Source organism: Monodon monoceros, unplaced genomic scaffold (assembly GCF_005190385.1).
Source record: "Monodon monoceros isolate NGI ecotype Baffin Bay Population unplaced genomic scaffold, NGI_Narwhal_1 Super_Scaffold_6, whole genome shotgun sequence".
NCBI classification, from domain to species: domain Eukaryota; kingdom Metazoa; phylum Chordata; class Mammalia; order Artiodactyla; family Monodontidae; genus Monodon; species Monodon monoceros.
This window is the reverse complement of record NW_021703783.1, coordinates 64,791,257-64,811,442: the sequence shown is the minus strand read 5'-3', so window position 1 is coordinate 64,811,442 and position 20,186 is coordinate 64,791,257. Positions and strand designations below refer to the sequence as shown.

At 38.0% G+C, this 20,186-nt stretch overlaps 1 protein-coding gene across 5 annotated transcripts in view; it reads right to left on the bottom strand.

Annotated features, from left to right (window-relative positions):
- TMTC2 (transmembrane and tetratricopeptide repeat containing 2) overlaps positions 1-20,186 on the bottom strand; it is an 842,237-nt gene that overhangs the window by 627,865 nt on the left and 194,186 nt on the right. For all 5 annotated transcript variants that reach the window (XR_003791067.1, XR_003791066.1, XR_003791068.1 and 2 more), the window contains one exon: positions 13,089-13,917. Coding sequence is in view for 2 of the 5 variants with exons in the window: in XM_029204988.1 (XP_029060821.1) it covers positions 13,089-13,917 (829 nt within the window). In the remaining 3 variants the exon portion in view is untranslated. The remainder of the gene's footprint in view (positions 1-13,088; positions 13,918-20,186) is intronic.

The following is a 20,186-nucleotide window of genomic DNA, read 5'->3' as shown; positions in this document are numbered from 1 at the left end:
ATTCTACCTCTCCTTTAGTTTCTCACCTGTAAAACAGGTGTAACAATGCTTGCCCAAGTTAAACTCCAGCATCACTGAGATAATTAAATAAGAAAATAAAACTCTGCAAAGTACATTACTATGGAAAAGGAATAATGTCATTAATAGATCATCATCCATAAAAATCATAACAACTTAGATACACCCTTTAACAGTGTATCTCCTGTATTTAGAATCTATGGTCATGCTACTGAGGATTTCATTGCCAAGCAAATCCAGGCCAAGAAAAACTAATCTCAAAGCAACATTAAATACTCTCAAAGCCAGTTTTAAGAAGAGAAAAATAATAAAAATCAAAGATTACATTTTCTTAAAAATAAATCAGTTCCTAAGATAAACATGCAGTATATCTCAAACATCCATCAGGACACCATGTTATACGCTATATTACATTAATATATTCAATATATTAATTTTTTTTAATTTATTTTTTGGCTGTGCTGGGTCTTCATTGCTGCTTGTGGGCTTTCTCTAGTTATGGCGAGCGGGGGCTACTCTTCGTTGCAGTGCACGGGCTTCTCATTGCGGTGGCTTCTCTTGTTGTGGAGCACGGGCTCTAGGCGCACGGGCTTCAGTAGTTGTAGCGCGCAGGCTCAGTAGTTGTGGCACACGGGCTTAGTTGCTCCTCGGCATGTGGGATCTTCCCAGACCAGGGATCGAACCCGTATCCCCTGCATTGGCAGGCAGATTCTTTTTTTTTTAATACCAGCAAAGCAAAAGCAAGTTTATTTGGGAGCAGAAAACAACTGCAATTCGAGACACGCAACTATAGCAAACCACATGCGAGTCCAGCAAAGAAAGGAGAGGAAACTTTTTGTTGAGGAGAAGGGAAAGTTGGGAGGGGCTGTTATAAACAAAAAGTCCACTATAGCAGGGGTCCCCAACCCCCGGGCCACGGACTGGTACTGGTCCATGTGGCAGGCAAATTCTTAACCACTGCACCACCAGGGAAGTCCAATATATTAATTTTTAACAGTCACTCTTAGCTCAGCACCTAGTGCTGAACATGGAAAAAGTAGAGTTAATAACTAGAGAAAACAGCATTTCAAAAAGTGAAAAATGATCAGTAAAAACAAGTATCAAGAATAAAATATTTATGTGAGTAGAAAAATATTTACTTATGAATGCTAATGAGAAGAAAAATTAGCTATTAAATAAATTTCTAAAATTATCAATTACCTTTCTATATGCACAAATCTTGGGCAACTATTATTTTAATGTATTTTCTTCTGTACTTTCAGCTAACTACGAACAACAGAAAAAAAGAGGGAGGTCAATTTTCTTTGCCTTTTTTGCTGCTACAGGACAAATAGATAAGGGTTCTTCAAAGGCTGTGCAGCCAGTACTTGTATGAGGCATTTTTGCATCACTTGAGAAACAGTATTGAAACAAAGGATGATGTTACTCATTTAACAGCCTTAAACGTACAACTCAGAAAGTCTACTTCCAAACAGCAGAAGGAAGCTAGTACATAGAGGGGTAAAATAAATAGGAAGAACCAGAAGGGTGAATGCACTAAAATGACATTCTCACATCAGTTGAGCACTATGAGAAAGAGAAGGGCTGGCCCACTTTCCTGAAGCTCTAATCTTAACTGGACTGGATCCCAACAGGGAATTTTCAGAGGCCATTAAAGGCTCTTTTACACCAAACACATCTACTGGATACATATTAGTGTTTAATAAATATTACCAACTAGAAATTATGACTAGATATGTGGTTTTAGAGGCATAAACCCCTATATTCCATCCATGAGTCCTAAGTGGTGTTGACGTTCAGAGGATTTACATTTTAGATTGATTAAAACCCACAGAGAAGCTGTATTTCCCTATGAAATCATCAGGATCGGGGTTAGGATATACTTCTTTAAGTCTGAACTTTTAACTTAAAAACCTCAAAAGTAAATATCTACTCCAGGCTCAATTTAGACATGAGCTGGGAACCAACAGCCATGATCAAAGCAAGGCAGGTCTCTGATCAAAGTACCACTTAAGACTCCTGGTTCTAGAATCGCACCACAGAGCCCAAAGGTATGGCACAGAAAGAACTTTAGTGACTGTATCACCTGCCCGGAAAAACTTTCTCAAAATCATTGTCCTAAACTGTAAAAGCAAAAGAGATTTTTAAAATCTTGTGCCACTGCTTCCTAATAATAGAATTGCAAGAGCAAAAGTAATTTCAAATAGTGATTGGAGATAAGAAAAACACACAACACATGGATTTGGACAACAGCATTAATTAATATGCTCATGCTTTGTTTATGTAAACCCAGAAACTTATCTCTACTTGAAAATTGTTTTCAACACTCCCATGAATATGGACAACAGCATTCAGTTTTAACCACTAGAGTGAACACGACTTGAAGCTGCCCTTGGGAAATATTCAGATAATATGAAAACAGACTAAGTAGAGCAATGAGGTATTCTATACCAGTTTTGCAAACCACCAAAGCTTATTTGTAAAACTCAAAAAGAATAAGCCGGGCTTCCCTGGTGGCGCAGTGGTTGAGGGTCCACCTGCCGATGCAGGGGACACGGGTTCGTGCCCCGGTCCGGGAAGATCCCACATGACGCGGAGTGGCTAGGCCCGTGAGCCATGGCCGCTAAGCCTGTGCGTCCGGAGCCTGTGCTCCGCAACGGGAGAGTCCACAGCAGTGAGAGGCCCGCGTACCGCAAAAAAAAAAAAAAAAAAAAAGGATAAGCCAACTGATAAAGTAAAACCAGAAACCAGATATTATCTCAACATATCTCAGATCTCCTGCACCTTCCTGGTAGTCTCGTGATACATAATTTGAGAAATTTACTCTTTTCCCGAGGAAAGAAAAGAGAGGAAGAGAAGAAAAAGTTTATCGCATTTCTTTATTATACAAACTCCCAGTTATAGTATGCAGAGCCCCAAACATTACAAGACTATAAGTTTCCTCTGCCTTCCAGGGAAAGAGTTGAAAAAAAAAGTTCGTTGACACCTCAGTTATCTGTTCTTGTCAAAATTTGACTCTTAGCTATTGTATTGCATATCTAATCCAGTTCCTTCTTTCTAAACTTCCAATTCCTAGAGAGAAAGTTCTCCCAATTAAAATGTATGCCTACACTACTCCCAAAAAAGATGTTAATGTTTTAATATAATATCCCATGGTGTTTTACATAGAGTAACTGAATTATGCTGTTTAAGGTGACTGAATAAATGTTCAGAGCAGCTAACATCATTGGGATTTAGACTCCTAAATACAAGACACAACGAAGCCCCTAACAGAGTCCAGCCCTCGAGCAAGGTTTTTTGTTTGTTTGTTTGTGCTTGTTTCTCTCTACTATTTAATCAAGTTGGATTGTAGTGTCTTACTTGGTAAATAATATTATCATTTTTAAATCATATCTTTTAGTGTTTGGTCCTTATATTTTAGTAAGCACATATATGTTTCCACTAGATCCCCCTGGATGGTAATATTCCTATTTTTAAATTAGAAATAAATTTAACACTAAACTAAAAACTAAAACTAAATGGAGGAGAGATTTCTAATTTAACACCCATATGCATTAACAATAGGGCTCACACTTTGTTTCTCCCATACAGTTATATATAAACAGTCTTCTACATCCAAGTCTTTTTCAATAATTATATGACTTGGAATATCTCAGATTTTTCCATAATCCCTTGAGACTTAACTGGAATTTTCTTTTACTTCCACCATCACCAGTCATAGGTGTGCACGTGTAATAAGGGTAAAACTAAAAAACGTGTGTTTGTCTTCTTGAAAATCTGCTATATCTGTGACATTATCTGCAAGTTTATATTACAGCAGAAAACAAATATACATTACCCTTCTGTGTTTTATAAGGGTCAAATACCTGTAATTTGATTTTGCTTAAGACAGTGCTCTACTACACTTTTTAGCTTACTTGGGCAACTTGGTTCTCTTGTGGAAGGAGAATTTAAAATTTCAAAACTATCTTCTATGTCATAAACAACAATTCTATTCTCAAACTCTAACTTCTAACATAGCTAGCCCATTCCTTAATAGATGCTAGACTGAAGGATATTTCTTAGGTGTTTCTCTTTCCGACAGTACAGTGAAACTCGATGTTCAGAGATTGCCTCCTAGTACAGAACACATGCTAGACAGAAATTACAAAATATTTGTTAACGAATGTATTAATTGATGGGAAAGTAAGGGCAATCCCTAAGCTTAGAAACTGCTTGAAAGCAGGAATCCAGAAGGTTAAACAGTTCTGAAGATGGTACTCACCTTGCGTACGTCTGTGAAACTAAGAGGAAAAGGGCTTGGGGTTTAGTCGGCTTCAAAAGGGAGGTCAGATTGGAGAAGCCGAACAAACTCAAACCCCCTGAAGGGAAGTGCCAGTCTCACTCAGGGACATGGGTGAAAAACAAATTTAGAAGAATATAAATTTGATAAAACATTATAAGTAATTTTTGGGCTTATTCCAGGAATGCAAAGTAGGTTCAACATTAGAAAATCTATTAATATAAATCATTAACATAAATAGATTGAGTGGAAAATATCATTATCAACATTAATTCCTAAAAAGAAATTTTAGATTAGAAATAAGAGGAAAACGCTACTGATAAAAGCTGTCTACTGAAAAACCTATAAAATATACATAATTAATGGTGAAATATTTAAAACATTCTTTCTTAAACAAGAATAAGACAAAAATCCTGCTGTCATCACTCTTGTTTGAGGTTGTAATGGGGGTTCTAGCATAAAATAAGAGAACACAAATGAAAGAAACAAAACTGTGAATTAAGAAGAGGTATGGGGGAGGTTCTGGTAATAGCTTTCTCTTAATCTGCAAAATGCATGTTTTAGTAGTATCCTTTAAGTGGTTCAAATATGAGGTATGTGTATATATTTCTCAATGAATGAAATATTTCATATATGTTTAATAAAAAAAAAAAAAAAAGGCAAAGAGGGCTTCCCTGGTGGCGCAGTGGTTGAGAGTCTGCCTGCCTGCCTGCCGATGCAGGGGACATGGGTTCACGCCCCGGTCCGGGAAGATCCCACATGCCACGGACCGGCTGGACCCGTGAGCCATGGCTGCTGAGCCTGCGCGTCCGGAGCCTGTGCTCCACAACGGGAGAGGCCACAACAGTGAGAGGCCCGCGTACCGCAAAAAAAAAAAAAAAAGGCAAAGAAATATTAGAGCATTTTAAGAATCAAATACAAAACTAATACGGAAATCAGAATAAAGTAACTTTACACTTATTTTAATTATATGTGAGTTTCAGTTCCTTTGAAATATAACCACTGGTAAACATATTCAATCTAAGGCAACACTAATTTTAGGTTTGAGGGTTTTCAAAAACCCATAAAGATTCTAAAAGTTCTGTTACGGATAATCCCAAAGAAACAGCAGTACGTCACCTACTTCACTGGTAAAACACCGTAGGACCATTTTCACTGAGTCTGTTGTGGTCTGTTTTATTTTTTTGTTTTCTTCTTCCCTACACAACTGTACTTGCAGCCATTAGAGCTGGAACCAAAGAAAAGATTTATGTGTTACTCCATTCTTAGAGGCAAGGAAACCACATGCTTTTGAACTACTGTGACTTACTCTATCTCAACTGAGAAACAATCGTAATTCATTTCCTCAAGAATCAAATGTTTAAAAGGGGCTTTAACAATTTAGCAGATTTACTTGTTTAAATCCTTTGGTTGAGCCAATGAGACATTTTCATTTTACTCTTGTCAGTCCCATTATTTTATATTTCTTTTTTCTACTCAGAAGAGATGAATTGAGAAGAAACACTGAATTTCTTTACCCTCTGGAAACCTGATTCCACTTCGCCTTGTTTTTCTCTCAATCAGCCTTTTAGGGGGCTTTTTCCTAGCTATCTCCTACCATATCTATTAAAAATGAAAATCTGTATTTTACAACTTTTTAACTCAGGCCAGCCAATCTGATAAGATATTATACTGGTTTTCCTTCCTGACTTAACTGCTTCATGTTATTTTTCATAAAAATCTGTACCTCTTTTGAAAATTTTTCATCTTCAGAAGTAATATGACAAATTAGCTAAGAAATATAAGATTTATTACACAATCTCAAAGCTAGCTGGTTAATTGCAATTTACCATAGTTAAAGAAGACAGTCAATTAGAGGTAATCAAAAACTTAGACCATAAAATCCACAAGGAATTAGTCAAGTTTCACATGACTTAAGAGGTTTAGATTTCACTTAAATTATGAATTGTTTTCTTCATAAAATGATATTCCTTCCACATACTTGTTACTTGAAATCTGCAACCATGTGAAGTTGAAATTGAAGTGTCAATTTTACAGAAATCCAGGAAAAAAGAAAAATTGTCAAATGTTGCATGGCTGAAACAACTATTTAGTTTCTGTTTTTCTATATCTAAATGGGCAATATTTGTCATTTGCATAAGGAGGCGTCGAATATAGGATGTGTAAGTAATCACCCTTAAGAGTTTCAAATACGTGCATTATATACACATCTTTTATATCTATCATTTCACATATTTACATTAGAAAAAGGCATTAAAATAAATGTTTTCTTGTTAAATTTTCCTTGGATGAACGCTGCTTCATTGTTCCTAATTATTTTAAGAAATTGTTTCCAAACAATTAAAAAGCATAGTCATGTTCTCTAAAGCAAATTGATATAGAGTTAATAAACCAACCATTCTAAAGAGCTGATTTGATTTTTAATCTGTAACTTGAAAAAATGTAAATGCCTTTTAGCACACCAGCTATGCTGCCTATATGTTATCATTCTTTTTCATGTATATGTGCCCACTGATCTGTTTATCTATAATAACTTTGTTAGTCTCTGCTTCTGACCTTAATCACTAAGGAAGTCAGTGAGTAGGTGGTTTTAGGGAAGACTGGTGAAGAGTTTGAGATGTGGACAAATCACCCAGGTGGAGAAGTTCCACATAGATAGGAAGTCATGGGGAAGGTAACTTAGAAATTCAATGACACATTTATTGACCCCGCACTATATCCCAGGTAGTGGTCTAGATTCTATAGAGAAAGGAAAATGAAGGCAGTCTTTGGACAGAACCCTGCAGAATGAATCAGTTTGGGGAGGAGGCAAAACCATACAAGAGACAGCTGTGGAAAATGAGAGACAGTGAAAATTGTGGAGTGGCCTTGAAAGCTAGAGAGCAGAAATCAGTGGTGCCAAATTCTGTAAGAGCCAAAGACACACGGGGATTTAGATAAGGCCAGAGGCCAAGAAGGAAAGTGATCATACATTGAACCACCTTGTAATGAATTAATGCTTGTTTCAAGCAAATGTTAATCAATACAGTTTATAAAAAATGGTGCTTTAAACACACGTTTCAAAAGAAGAAACCTTTTAAATATTATGTGGCTTGCTCATTAAAGCAGTCATCAAAGAAAATTTCCTTTTTCCTAAGCACAAAAATGCAAAGAGTTATTGTGAAATCAGCATACTATGGTAATCAACTATGTCTAGTATTTTCCTGACATTATCAACCACATAATGAGGTAGGACTTGTAGTTTACATAGTCCAAATCAGCTATCATTTCTCCACTATCCAGATTTAAACCATAAATTAGCAACACAGTCACTGTGACAGGCTCTACCCACCATCATTTGCATCCAATCAGTTAATGACTGGCAGCTGTCTGCAGGACCGATTACTGAAGGCAGCAGCTTTCATGTATAATGCTTCATGAGGCTTAAAATCATATTCTGTTAAAGTACACGGAAGACTGAAGTACTCCAAAATTTGCAAAGGCGTTCAAAGGAGGGAAAGAAAAACTAACTCAATGAAATAACTGTAATCTCAGACAACCTTACATAAGACTGGCTTTAAAGGGTTTCTAATCTTTGGCTAGGCTCAAATAACATCACAGACTTAGAAAAATCTACCTTAAGAAAGATTATGACCAGTCTCATAACTGCTAAAGGAGTCACTGTAGCCAGAACTATATTTATTAGTATGTTATAAACAGAAAAAATCAGGAACCTGGATTTTAAAAGTTTTGCCTTGCATCAAAATGGAAGCATATGTCACACAAGGCACTCGTGGAGTCCAAAACTAACTCCACTCCCAATTCTATCCCTCTTATTATGGAGCATGCCTCAGTACCTGGTGTATCAACAGCATATTTCACACTTTCTCTTCCTTTAATGAATGTACATTTTATCTCTAAACAGGTTCTCTAAACTCTTTCAGGAGAAGGATTATGACTAAAGTTTATTCGTCAGTGTATTCGTTACTGAATGCCCTCTCTCTACCAGGCACTGTCCTAGTCGCTACATATATAGCATTAAAAAAATGCGAAACTCCCTGCGTTCTTGTGTCGTGCATTTTAATGGACACTGACAATGCATTCAAACAATAAACACAGAAACATGGAAAATATAGTATGTCAAATGGTCCTAAGTGTTATGGGAAAAACATATGGAAAGAGGATAGGGAATGCTAGACAAGGCAGAAGCAGAGGGGTAGTTGCAATTTTTCAAAAGGTTGACAGTTTTACATACAGCACCTTACTGATAATGCAACACTGGACTGGAGACCTAGAGGAGGTGAGGGAGGTAGAGGTGAGACTGTCCTGGGAAACACATTCCAAGAAGAAGCAATGACAAGTGCCAAAGCCCTGAGGCACGGGCTTATCTGGGATAGAGAAGGCACATCAAAGGGGGCCAGTAGGGCTGGAGTGAAGCAAGTGAAGGCAAGGCTGGGAGATGTACAGTGTCAAGTCTCTGATTGTGTGCTTTGACTTTGGGAGAAATGGGTGCCAGTAGAGGACTGGGGGCAGTGAACACCATACGCTGGCTTACGTTTCGAAGGAATCATTAGGGCTGCTGATGGCAGGCAGATGCTAAGGATGGAAAAATGGAAGCAGGAGTTCAGCTCAGACATGTAAAAAGCTTGGAACTCATCACTCCCATTCTTACAACAAGAATACACTAAAGGAACTGCAAAACCAATGGCTTTTCTTGGGGACTTCCCTGGTGGCGCAGTGGTTAAGAATCCACCTGCCAATGCAGGGGACATGGGTTCGATCCCCAGTCCGGGAAGATTACACATGCCGTGGAGCAACTAAGCCTGTGCGCCACAACTACTGAGCCTGTGCTCTAGAGCCTGCGTGCCACAACTACTGAAGCCTGTGCGCCTAGAGCCCATGCTCCGCAACAAGAGAAGCCACCGCAATGAGAAACCCACGCACCACAACGAAGAGTAGCCCCCGCTCGCTGCAACTAGAGAAACCCCGCGTGCAGCAACGAAGACCCAACACAGCCAAAAAATAAATAAATAAAATAAAAATTAAAAAAAAAATGCTAAAGGAACTGCAAAACCAACGGCTTTTCTTGGAACCATCAGTGAATTGAGGTCACTGGGCAAACCATCACCAGGAAATCTGGAGAGACTGGAAAATCCAGTCATGCAGAGATGAGATTACCTGGAGCAGAAACTGATAGGAACAAGTAACTGGCGATTTTGAGAGGAGTTGCTGGAAGCTGAGTTGTGGAAGAGCTTCAGTAAGAGGGAGAAACTCCTGGAGGCCACAGTCTTAGGGGCTTCTACTCTTTTGTGGGTTTTACCTCCAAGGACCCCCATTCTCACATTGAAGAGCCAAGAAACAGGCCTTCCTGGCTCTACAAGAGGAGGAGAAATATAAATTTTATGAAATAAGCCCTGATCCCCCTCCATAACAAAGGTCTACTCTCCAGGGGAGTGGCCTTACCCAGAGCTGCGGGGGACAGTCATCCCTATCACTCCTATCCCCTCTGGCCTTCCTGTCCCAATTAGGAGACACAGAGAAAGCTAAGAAACTTTCATAAAGGTTACAGCCCAGAGGCACCAGGATTTAATTACCAAATAAGAGGACACTTCCCTTCTCCTACATTTAACCAACACACAGGGCTCCATTATAAAAATGGTGAATTTACAGTGGAAAGAGATGCAAAATACAGACTCTGAGTTCTTGGGGAAGCCCAAAGACAACAGGGGAGACAAGAACAAGGACACCAGGGAAATACAATGCCTCTGGCACCTATAGCTACAGCAAACATTAAACCCACTCTGGCCCAACTCAGAGCCAGATTAACATTAAAACTCACATTAAGCCTGTTTACCTAAGTTCCTATAACCTGATACATCATGTCCGACTTTCACAAAAGCATGCTAAAAGGCAAGAAAATAGAAGCAAGGAGATTACTTAAGAGGTTTTTAGTAATAATCTGATGAAAGATGATGGTGACTTTGGCCATGATGTTAGCAGTGGAGGTGGTAAAATGCGGTCAAGTTCTGGATGTACTTTTGAAGAGAGAGCAGAAAGGATTTGCTGATGAAATGGAGGTAGGGTGCAAAAGAAAAAGAGGAGGCATGGAAGACTCCTAAGTATTGGTCAGAGCTTTTGAGAAAATGGAGCTGAAACCAACTGAGATGGCAAATGCTGTAAGTAAAGCAGCTGGCTGGGGCGCAGGTTGGGGAGGGGGCGTTATTCAGGAATTCAATTTCTGATGCCTCAAAAAATTTATACTATTGGTCAGCTGTGTACTCATTTAACTAATAAAATTTGGAGTACCTAAATACTATAGCACTTCTTAAGTACTAAGAAGGAGACATGGAAATATATCAGAAACCAAAGACATGCTTAATAATTGTTTTACTGGGGACTTCCCTGGTGGTGCAGTGGTTCAGAGTCCACCTGCCAATGCAGGGCACATGGGTTTGAGCCCTGGTCCGGGAAGATCCCACATGCTGTGGAGCGGCTAAGCCCATGTGCCTAGAGCCCGTGCTCTGCAACAAGAGAGGCCACTGCAACGAGAAACCTGCAGCCAAGAGTGGCCCCTGCTCACTGCAACTAGAGAAAGCCCGCAAAGACCCAACGCAGCCAAAAATAAATCAATAAAATAAATTAAAAAAAAATTGTTTTACTCAGTGAATGGATGAATGCAGAAATGATCAGTCATCTTAACCATGTCACCAAAATAACTTCAGCAAAATCGGAATCACAAGTGTCAGCAGTACAGTAGCTAATGCTGGAAAATATCTAGGAGTTTACGAAATGCTTTTGCTTATTCTGGGACAGAGACTGCTAATCACACTGGCATCTCAGTATCTGCCCTCCCTTTCTTCAAGAGTAATAAAATTTGGCTGGGTGCTTAGCTTCCCAAAATAAAGATAACATTTCTCAGCGTTCCTTGTAGCTAGGTGTGGCCAACAGTCTGGGAGCAAGCATGGTGTGGCACTTTCTGTGATATGCTCTTAAAGAGAATGGGAACACCCACCATTTGCCCTTTCTCTCCCTCTTCCTGTTAGCTGAAGTGCTGATGTGATGCTGAGGCATCTTGGACCACTTGGACAGGGTGACACTACTGAGATGGCAAGGGAACAAAAGCAAAGGAGCACGGATCCAGAAAACCCATGGCGCCATCTTATCAGCGCTGGACTGCACAGGCTTAGATTGTTACATGAAAGAATAAAGTTTCTATCTTATTTAAGCCACTGTTATCTTGGCTCTTTGTTACAGTGGCTTAACCTGAAACTTAACCAATACATTTAACAAATCCTTAGAACAACCCTGTGATGAAATTAATATGCTGGGGTTTTCTTTTAATTCCTTACTGTGTATCTCTTTCAAACAGCAGGAAAATAAACTAGCAACATAGCTTTGTTTTATATATTTACATGTACCAGTGAAGAAAAACTAGCTCAAAAGCATTCTGTTGAGAACTGATTGCAACAATTTTTACAGCATGACTGGGGTTCAGGCATTCAATAAACCGCGCAGCACTCACTACCTAAAAAGCCACATGGTAAAAATTTTTCCAAGAGAATTGAGAAATTCTATGCTCTGTATTAGCTCAAGTTTAATGTTTCTACTCCCATTAAAATCTCTGCAATCTATTAAGCATTATAAGTACCAACAATTAGTCCCTTGGCTGAAAGAAATGAGCAGTGGTTCACTGAACTCTTGACTTAATTGGTAATCGATAGGGATGTCAGAGTTGTTTCTGGGGCATCTAGATCTTTGGATATATGTATATCCTGATACATATCAGCAGGCCATTCCATTCATTAGGAACAGTTTCACACATTCAGTATTTGAATAACTGGTACAGAAATGTGTTGGAAAAAGCCCAGTTCAAATGCTATGCAAGCAACCATAATTTGAAGGATAAAACACTAAAAAGTGCCTTATGAAGAACAAGACTCTTTGGCACTATTTACTATGATATATTTCTACACTTAAAATGTACACTTCTTTTCATTCAACTGCTCTCTAGCTTCTCTCATCATTCATTGCCTAAACCAGAGAGATCAATGAATTAACAGCTTTTGACTATTCATTTATGCTTTAAAGGCTACTTTCTACTCAAGCAATAGATTCTGAGATTTACTAAAATAATTTTTTAAATCAAAAGCAGTAATGAAAAATATGCCCCATCTTCTCCTTGTATAGTGAAAAGTTTATTTCCTTAAGTGACTTAAGGACGTTCAAATAAGAATATGAGAACTGCTTGGCAATACCCAGATTATTTAGTCTCTGCAAAGCTAAGGGTGACTCACACTTGCACGCACACACACTGATACCTATAGACACCATGTCAAGGTTCAGAGGTGGCCTTACCTCCAAATCTTTTAAAGGTATCAGTGTAAGCCTCGTGGTATTTCCTCAGGCAGTGCTTGGAAAACAGAAGAGCTGAACTATACTTATGTGGGATAACCTGACTTTCATTGCATGATGAAAAGAGATGATGTCCGTGCCAGTATTTTAGAATGTGGAAACCAAGCCTTTTTCTAAATTCTTACGATAGTCAGTATTTTTACACAATAGGAGCTCTAATTCCTCTGGACAAGTATAGTCAGAAACATAGGAAAACACTTCCCTATTCCAAATATGGAATGCTGGATGTTTCTAAAATAATGGTACTGCTCCCTCGCTTAAAAAAAGACAAAAATTATAAGTATTGAGTAAAAGAACCTCTTCTTCCTTAATACTGTGTGTTTTAAGGCAAGAAGCAAAGATATAAAACGGCAGAAAAAGTAAACCGTGCAGGCAAAAGCATAAAATAAAATATTACCTTTAGCTGGGTTTACTTTTATCCCTGACCTATACAGCATTTCCTCATTCTGCCAGTCTCCGTTCCTGATCGCCGTCTTGAGTCCATAGAAAACAATTAACATAGCTGTAGCATAAAAAATCAAGCTCTTGAGAAACCGCTTTTGGACTTTGACATAAAGGGCTCTCGCACCCACTGTAATGAGGAGGCAGAAGCCCATACTAGGAATATACAGTACTCGCTCTGCAATTACAAAGCCAACATAGAAAAATAGGTTCGTGGCAGGAACGAAGGGTATTATTAACAAAGATAAAGACAAAACAACAATGTTCTCTGTAGAAGGAAGCCGTGTTCTCTGTGACACATTATTTTTAATGCCATTTTCTACTTTGGATGGAAAGCTGGGCTTAATCTCTGAGTTCCGGTACTCCACCTCTGAATGGCAGCTATGTCCATTTGCATTCTGCTTGCCATTTGTTACAAATTTCCCGTTGCATTCTCTTTCTACGCTTGGGCTCTTCAAACCATAGTAGGCAAGGAGGAGGAGTCCAGTATAGAAGGCCACAGTGTGTAGGTTTCTCCAATCACAAATTGTTTTGAGCAGAGGAACGGCATCCATTGACCAATCAAAACTGAGGGTATCTGGGCAGAGCAACAGCCAAAGGTTCTTGGTTGGCAAGTAGAAGAAGGTGAGTGTGCGAGCCAGGAGGCTATCCGAATCAGCAGCTGGGTTGTCAGAGTTGGAAAAGCTTGGTGGTTTGTTTCCCATCCAGTATAAACGGGCACCCAAAAGGGAAGTTCCCCAGAAAGTTAACAAACTAATGCTGAGAAAAAGAGACAAGTTCTTCCTCTGAAACCAAAAGAGAGGGGGAAAAAAATTAAGGTCATCATCAAGACAACATAGGAATACAACACTTAGAGATGAAAAATACTTTAAATGGACAACTAAAATCACAGCATTAGGCTTCAAATACGTGACTTCCTTTCCATCTCCTTTAAACATGCTTACAGATATTGTAAGCTTAAAAAAAATGGACTATGGAATTCTACTCTGCATATAACTTTTGATGAGTATCTTTTCTTCTTGTTCCTCTCTAAATACCAATAACCAAAACTTCAATTTCTTGACCTCTATAAAACGGGTTGAATACACTTCCCTCTCGAAACTGGTGTCAGGTCAAAATAAGACTACAAAGTGGAAGTACTTAGCACTGTATATGGGATATAGTAGACATCTAATAAATGTCTTCTTTCATTTTATAGTTTAGATTCTGGGGAAAACAAAGAGCAGACATGCCAAAAAATATGGAGTATGACAGGATTCTGCATGCCTCAATCGCATTTAGCTACAGGCTTTTCAAAAGCTCACTTTATGCCGCCTTGCTTTTACAAAAGACCTAAATTAATACCTATTTTCATTAACAACAACAAACATGCAAAGAGGATTTTCACTTTTACAAAAATGGTGAAAAGTGAAAATAGGTTCAGCATTTGTTTTTGCAGGGAGCCATCTACAGAGGCAGTGCGTACCCCAGTGAGTGGCACCACCAAGCTCCTTCCCCAGGAGCTATACTCAGCATCAAACTGCCATTGCTTTAAACTGTTTCTGTGAGCATTCGCACTTTATCTTGATTTATCTGGTACATCCAGTTAGCAAGATGTGCCCTCAGGTAATAGCTTATTTGCTTTAAGCCATTTCGGCTTGCAAAAGGTTTCACAGGAACAATCTACTTTCGGATAGTAAAAACCATGGTATGTCTATGCCAGTCCCCACTTAATTGTCTTGAATCTCCTTGCAGAATTTATAAACTGGGTTTTCATCTGCTACCCTGTGCTCTCAGTGACATCAGTGACAATAAACATCTAATAAGACTCCTCGTGAATCCTAAAATTTTCATGTCGATAACTTTTTAAAAATAAAATGACTTTAATAATGGACTTATTTCAAGAGAAAGACAGCAAATTGTGAGAGGAAGGCCAAAGGGCATCCCTGTTAATGAGAAATTTCTGGCAAACTCTTTCAACCTGAATAAGAATTTAGTGACCTCAAATAATTTAAGTCCTGAAGAAGCAGTGGGGAAGGGGGAAGGATGGACACCATATCCCAACTTTAATGATCCACTGCTAATGTGATCTCTTACTGCACACATTCTGGCACTATGTAAAACTATCTTCCTCAAAGACATTCAGAAATGTGCTTGGAACCATGCAAAGAATATGTCAAATATTTAGTTTAAAAAACAATCTATAAAAGGCAACAAAAGCAAAAATAAACAAGTGGGACTACATCAAACCAAAAAGCTTCTGCACAGCAAAGGAAACCATCAAACAAAATAAAAAGGCCACCTACCGAATGGAAGATAATACTTGCAGGTCATGTGTCTGGTAAGGGGTTAATATACAAAATATATAAAGAACTCATACAACTTATTAGAAAAAAACAACAATCTGTTTAAAAAATGGACAGCGGATTGGAACAGACATTTTCCCAGGGAAGATATACAGATGACCAATAGGTATAGGAAAAGGTGCGCAACATCGCTAATCTTCAGGGAAATGCAAATCAAAACCACAATGAGGTATCATCTCACACCTGTTAGAATGGCTATCGTCAACAAGACAAGAAATAGCAAGTGTTGGCAAGGAAGTGACGAAAAAGGAACACTTTTGCACTATTGGTGGGAATGTAAAGTGGTGCAGCCACTATGGAAAACATTTTTGAGGCTCTTCAAAGAATTAAAAATAGAACTACCATATGATTCAGTAATTCCATTTCTGGGTATTTATCCAAAGAAAACTAAATCACTATCTTGAAAAGATACCTGCACACCCATGATCACTGTTCACTGCAGCGTTATTTACAACAGCCAAGACATAGAAACAACCCAAACGTCCATCAGTGGATGAATGGATGAAGAAAATGTGGGACATATATACAATGGAATATTATTCAACCATAAAAAGAAAAGCCTGCCAATTGCAACAACACAGATAGATCCTGAAGGCATTACGCTAAGTGAAATAAATCAGACAGAGAAGGGCAAATACTGTATGATCTCACTTATAGGTGGAATATTAAAAAAAAAAAAAGCAAAACACTGAGCTCATAGATTAAAGAAAACAGATTGGTGGTTGCCAGAGGCAGGGGTTGGGGGGATGGGCAAAATGGTTGAAGGGATAAAGGTGGTCAAAAGGTAAAAACGTCCAGTTATAAGATAAATAAGTCGTGGGGATGTAATGTATAGCACGGTGACTATAGTTAACAACACTGTATTGCAAATTTGAAAGTTGCTAAGAGAATAGACCTTAAATGTTGTTGTCACAAGACAAAAAACAGAAATGTTTGTGTCTGTGGCGATGGATGTTAACTAAACTTACTGTGGTATTCATTTTGCAATATATACATGTATCAAATCATCATGTAGTATCCCTAAAACTAATACAATGTTAAATGTCAATTATACCCACCCAGAAAAGAAAAAAACCTTAGTCCACAAAACAATATATTTTGAGCATGTACAAGTTCTATTAAAACAGTGTCTGCATTAAACTGTCACTGGCCTCTGCTCCTCTGACTCTCCCTTGTTCACCCCAACTCTAATTGCTGGAAGCCACAGAACTCATCACGGATCATCTGCTCCATCTCTACTCTGAACTGAATAATCTCAGCAAGGATCATGATTTTAAAATTTATTAGTAAATACTAATGACACCACCTTAACTTTCCTTCATCTCCATGGTCATTTATCCAATTGCCTGTTGGGCACACTCATAGCCACCTTAGGTACCTCAGACTCAGAATGCCCAAAACAGAAATTGTTCGTTAATATCGTATCACAGTAACGCTAAATTCACAGAATTAACTGCCTCAGTGTTTTAAAAACATCTGTGGCAGACTTCTGCTCAAAATTAATTCACGTAATGTTATATGGAATTTTTAATGGTTGGGGGAGTAATATGTTCATTCATCACCAAACTTTCAATTTCAGGTCTGCCCTATCAAAATGCAATGTTTGAAGACTCATTTTCATCTAAGAATAACTTTTGCAAACTATTCTTTTGCTCCCCTGAAATTCTACCTAGCAAAAGTCCTAAAATTTCTTGATTTTAGGGAAAAAAACGCATAAAACCGTATGTTAAAAGTTGTAATAACTTGTTGGATCAATCACGAAACTGAGTATTCTTAGATTATGCAAGAGAAACACATCATTTGTCAAAGACAAATCAGGCCAGGTATCAAGGTATCATAAAGGAGACAGATCTTGGAAAACAATTCAACTTTGTATTTGTACCAAAAGTCCATTTTGTAACTAAGTATTAACCAAGTGTTCTAAGTGTAATTAGGGCCATTCTATTACAGAATCTTCTGGTGGGGGTAAGCAGAGAGGATGAGCAGAAGGAAGAAGGCGTTAAAAAAACCAAGCTGTAATCAGGCAAGAAAAGCAAGGGAGTAAGAGAACCTTGGGGAAGGAAATCAATCAGGTTTCTTTGCTGGCGTGAAACTCCAGAAGAAGTTAGCCTTAATAATTACATAATTCTATCTGATTCCTAAATATAGAAATGTCTTAAGACAAACCTACCTTATCCATTAATTTTTATTTTTGTATTTTTTTTGCGGTTCGTGGGCCTCTCACTGCCGCGGCCTCTCCCACTGTGGAGCACAGGCTCCGGACGCGCAGGCTCAGCAGCCATGGCTCACGGGCCCAGCCGCTCCGCGGCATGTGGGATCCTCCCGGACCGGGGCACGAACCTGTGTCCTCTGCGTTGGCAGGCGGACTCTCAACCACTGCACCACCAGGGAAGCCGTATCCATTAATTTTTAATAAAAGCATCATTAAATTTTAATAAATTTCTATCAAAATAAAACAAGATTTAAGATATGATAAAATGATTCTAGTTTAATAATGCTGGAAGAATATTTAAATATACTAAACTACAAAACAAAAATGTGAGTAATGAAAACTATTCAACGACAAATACTATATAAGAAGGCTAAGTGCTGAGAAAATGAGAAAAATGAAAAAGCATAAAAATAAAATACTAGCATGAAGTACTTTACATTTTAAAACATTTTCACATATAGTCTCTGATTTAAACAACTGACATAATAACTAAGATCAAGAGACATAAAGGTTGTGAAGTGAGATGCTCCATACACTCATTCTGCCATAATGGTGAAGTCTACAAGGGCTAAATAAATTATACTATTAAAGGAAAACTGAGCTAACAGGTAAAAGAAAATTGATGTTTAAATGTTTAAAGTAGAAGAGTTTCTAAAGCCTTGTGATAGGCTGATACTTTAAAAAAGTGGTAGCCAAAATTTGAAATTGCAACTTTCAAGTCTCTTTAATGCCTTCTCACAGAATTTTGTTTAAAATTATCACCTATAAAAATGGGATTCTGATAAAAACAAATCTCTCTTCTAACCTCACATTCACTATTCCTGTGGAGATGGCCTTAAAAGGTGAAAAAAAAAGCATGAAAAGATTTTATTTATTAATTTTAATCCTTACGTTCTGATTTATGGATTAAATCAAATTAACAATTTTTTATTGAGCTACAACTAGGAGCCAAGTGACCATACAATTAGCCTAGCATTTCTGCATTGTTTTGTTCTTGGCTTGGTGCGTCAAATAGATTCAACACAGTTATTTCAAAGATAAGGCATGAGAGTTCTGATGAACTGCCACCATAGACTTGAAAGTCAAAACTAGTAAAAACCACATATAGAAGATGAATTCCAAAGGCTGGGAAATTTAAACATGATCTAAGTATAACCTTTGATTGGGAGCATTAGAAAATGATTGAAATTTAATAGCAAAAGCATAATCAGTTCATTCAACACATCATGAAGACTGCTTTATGTGGCAGACACTCTTCTTCTATGTGCTGGATATACACCTGTAAGAAGAAATGAGAGCCCATGTGCTCTTGGAGCTTTGCGTATTCTACTCTGCCTAGAAAAATACTTTGAAAGGAGAAAAATCTTAGTGTTTTCAATGATAGTTTTCAAACCTAAAGGACCATCAATATCAATTGTGAGCTTTTAAAAATACTGATACCCTAGTCTGACTAAAATCTCCATAGGAGATTGTAATATAGGCAAGGCTGAGAATCATCACATATTTGCACAAGTCTAATTCTTATTACTACCACTAAAAATACTATTGGACTCTGGCTTTCATTTCACAGTCTAAGGCATATTTTCCTCATTCTAAATGAAGAAACCATAATGAAACATAAATAATGCTTTCTTTCAGTCTCTGGGACAAATTGAACTCAGCATAATAAATGAAAGTCAGGCTATAAAGGAACTGAGGTCTTTGGAATAAGTAGAATTCAGGGTTGAAACATTCAAGTCTTGTTGCAACATTCAGAAGACAGAGGGTTTGTTCTCAGAAAAAAAAAAAAGTGAGACTTCTAAGTATGAACCACAAAAAGCAAATAATCCAAGAGTAAATACAGATGTGAAACTACAGACAGGAAATTCAGAGAAAAGACAACAATAAACATTTGAAAAGATGCTCAATCTCATTAATAAAATGAAAGCTGAAGTGAAAAGAATATATTTCAAATGAACCTAAGTGAAAAAACAACAAAAAAGAATTGGATATTAAAGTCCCTGAAATTGTGTTGAAATGACAACTATCGCACATTGTGAAAAACATAAATTGTACAATTTGGGTGGAAAATTTGGAAGTGTTTAGGAAAATTAATAATTTGTATTCCCTATCATTTGGTAATCTGGATTTAGTTACTCTCTAACAAAACCTCTTAGATCTAAATACAATGTCATCTAATGCAGCACTATTTATAAAAGCAAAAATAAGGAAATAGCTAAAAATTTCAATAGAGCAATATGAAAATAAATTATGGTATGACCATATAATCTAATCTATAAGGTAATTAAAAGGAAGACCAGGGTTTCCCTGGTGGCACAGTGGTTGAGAGTCCGCCTGCCGACGCAGGGGACACAGGTTCGTGCCCCCGTCCGGGAAGATCCCACATGCCACGGAGCGGCTGGGCCCGTGAGCCATGGCTGCTGAGCCTGCGCTTCCGGAGCCTGTGCTCCGCAACGGGAGAGGCCACAACAGTGAGAGGCCCGCGTAGAGCAAAAAA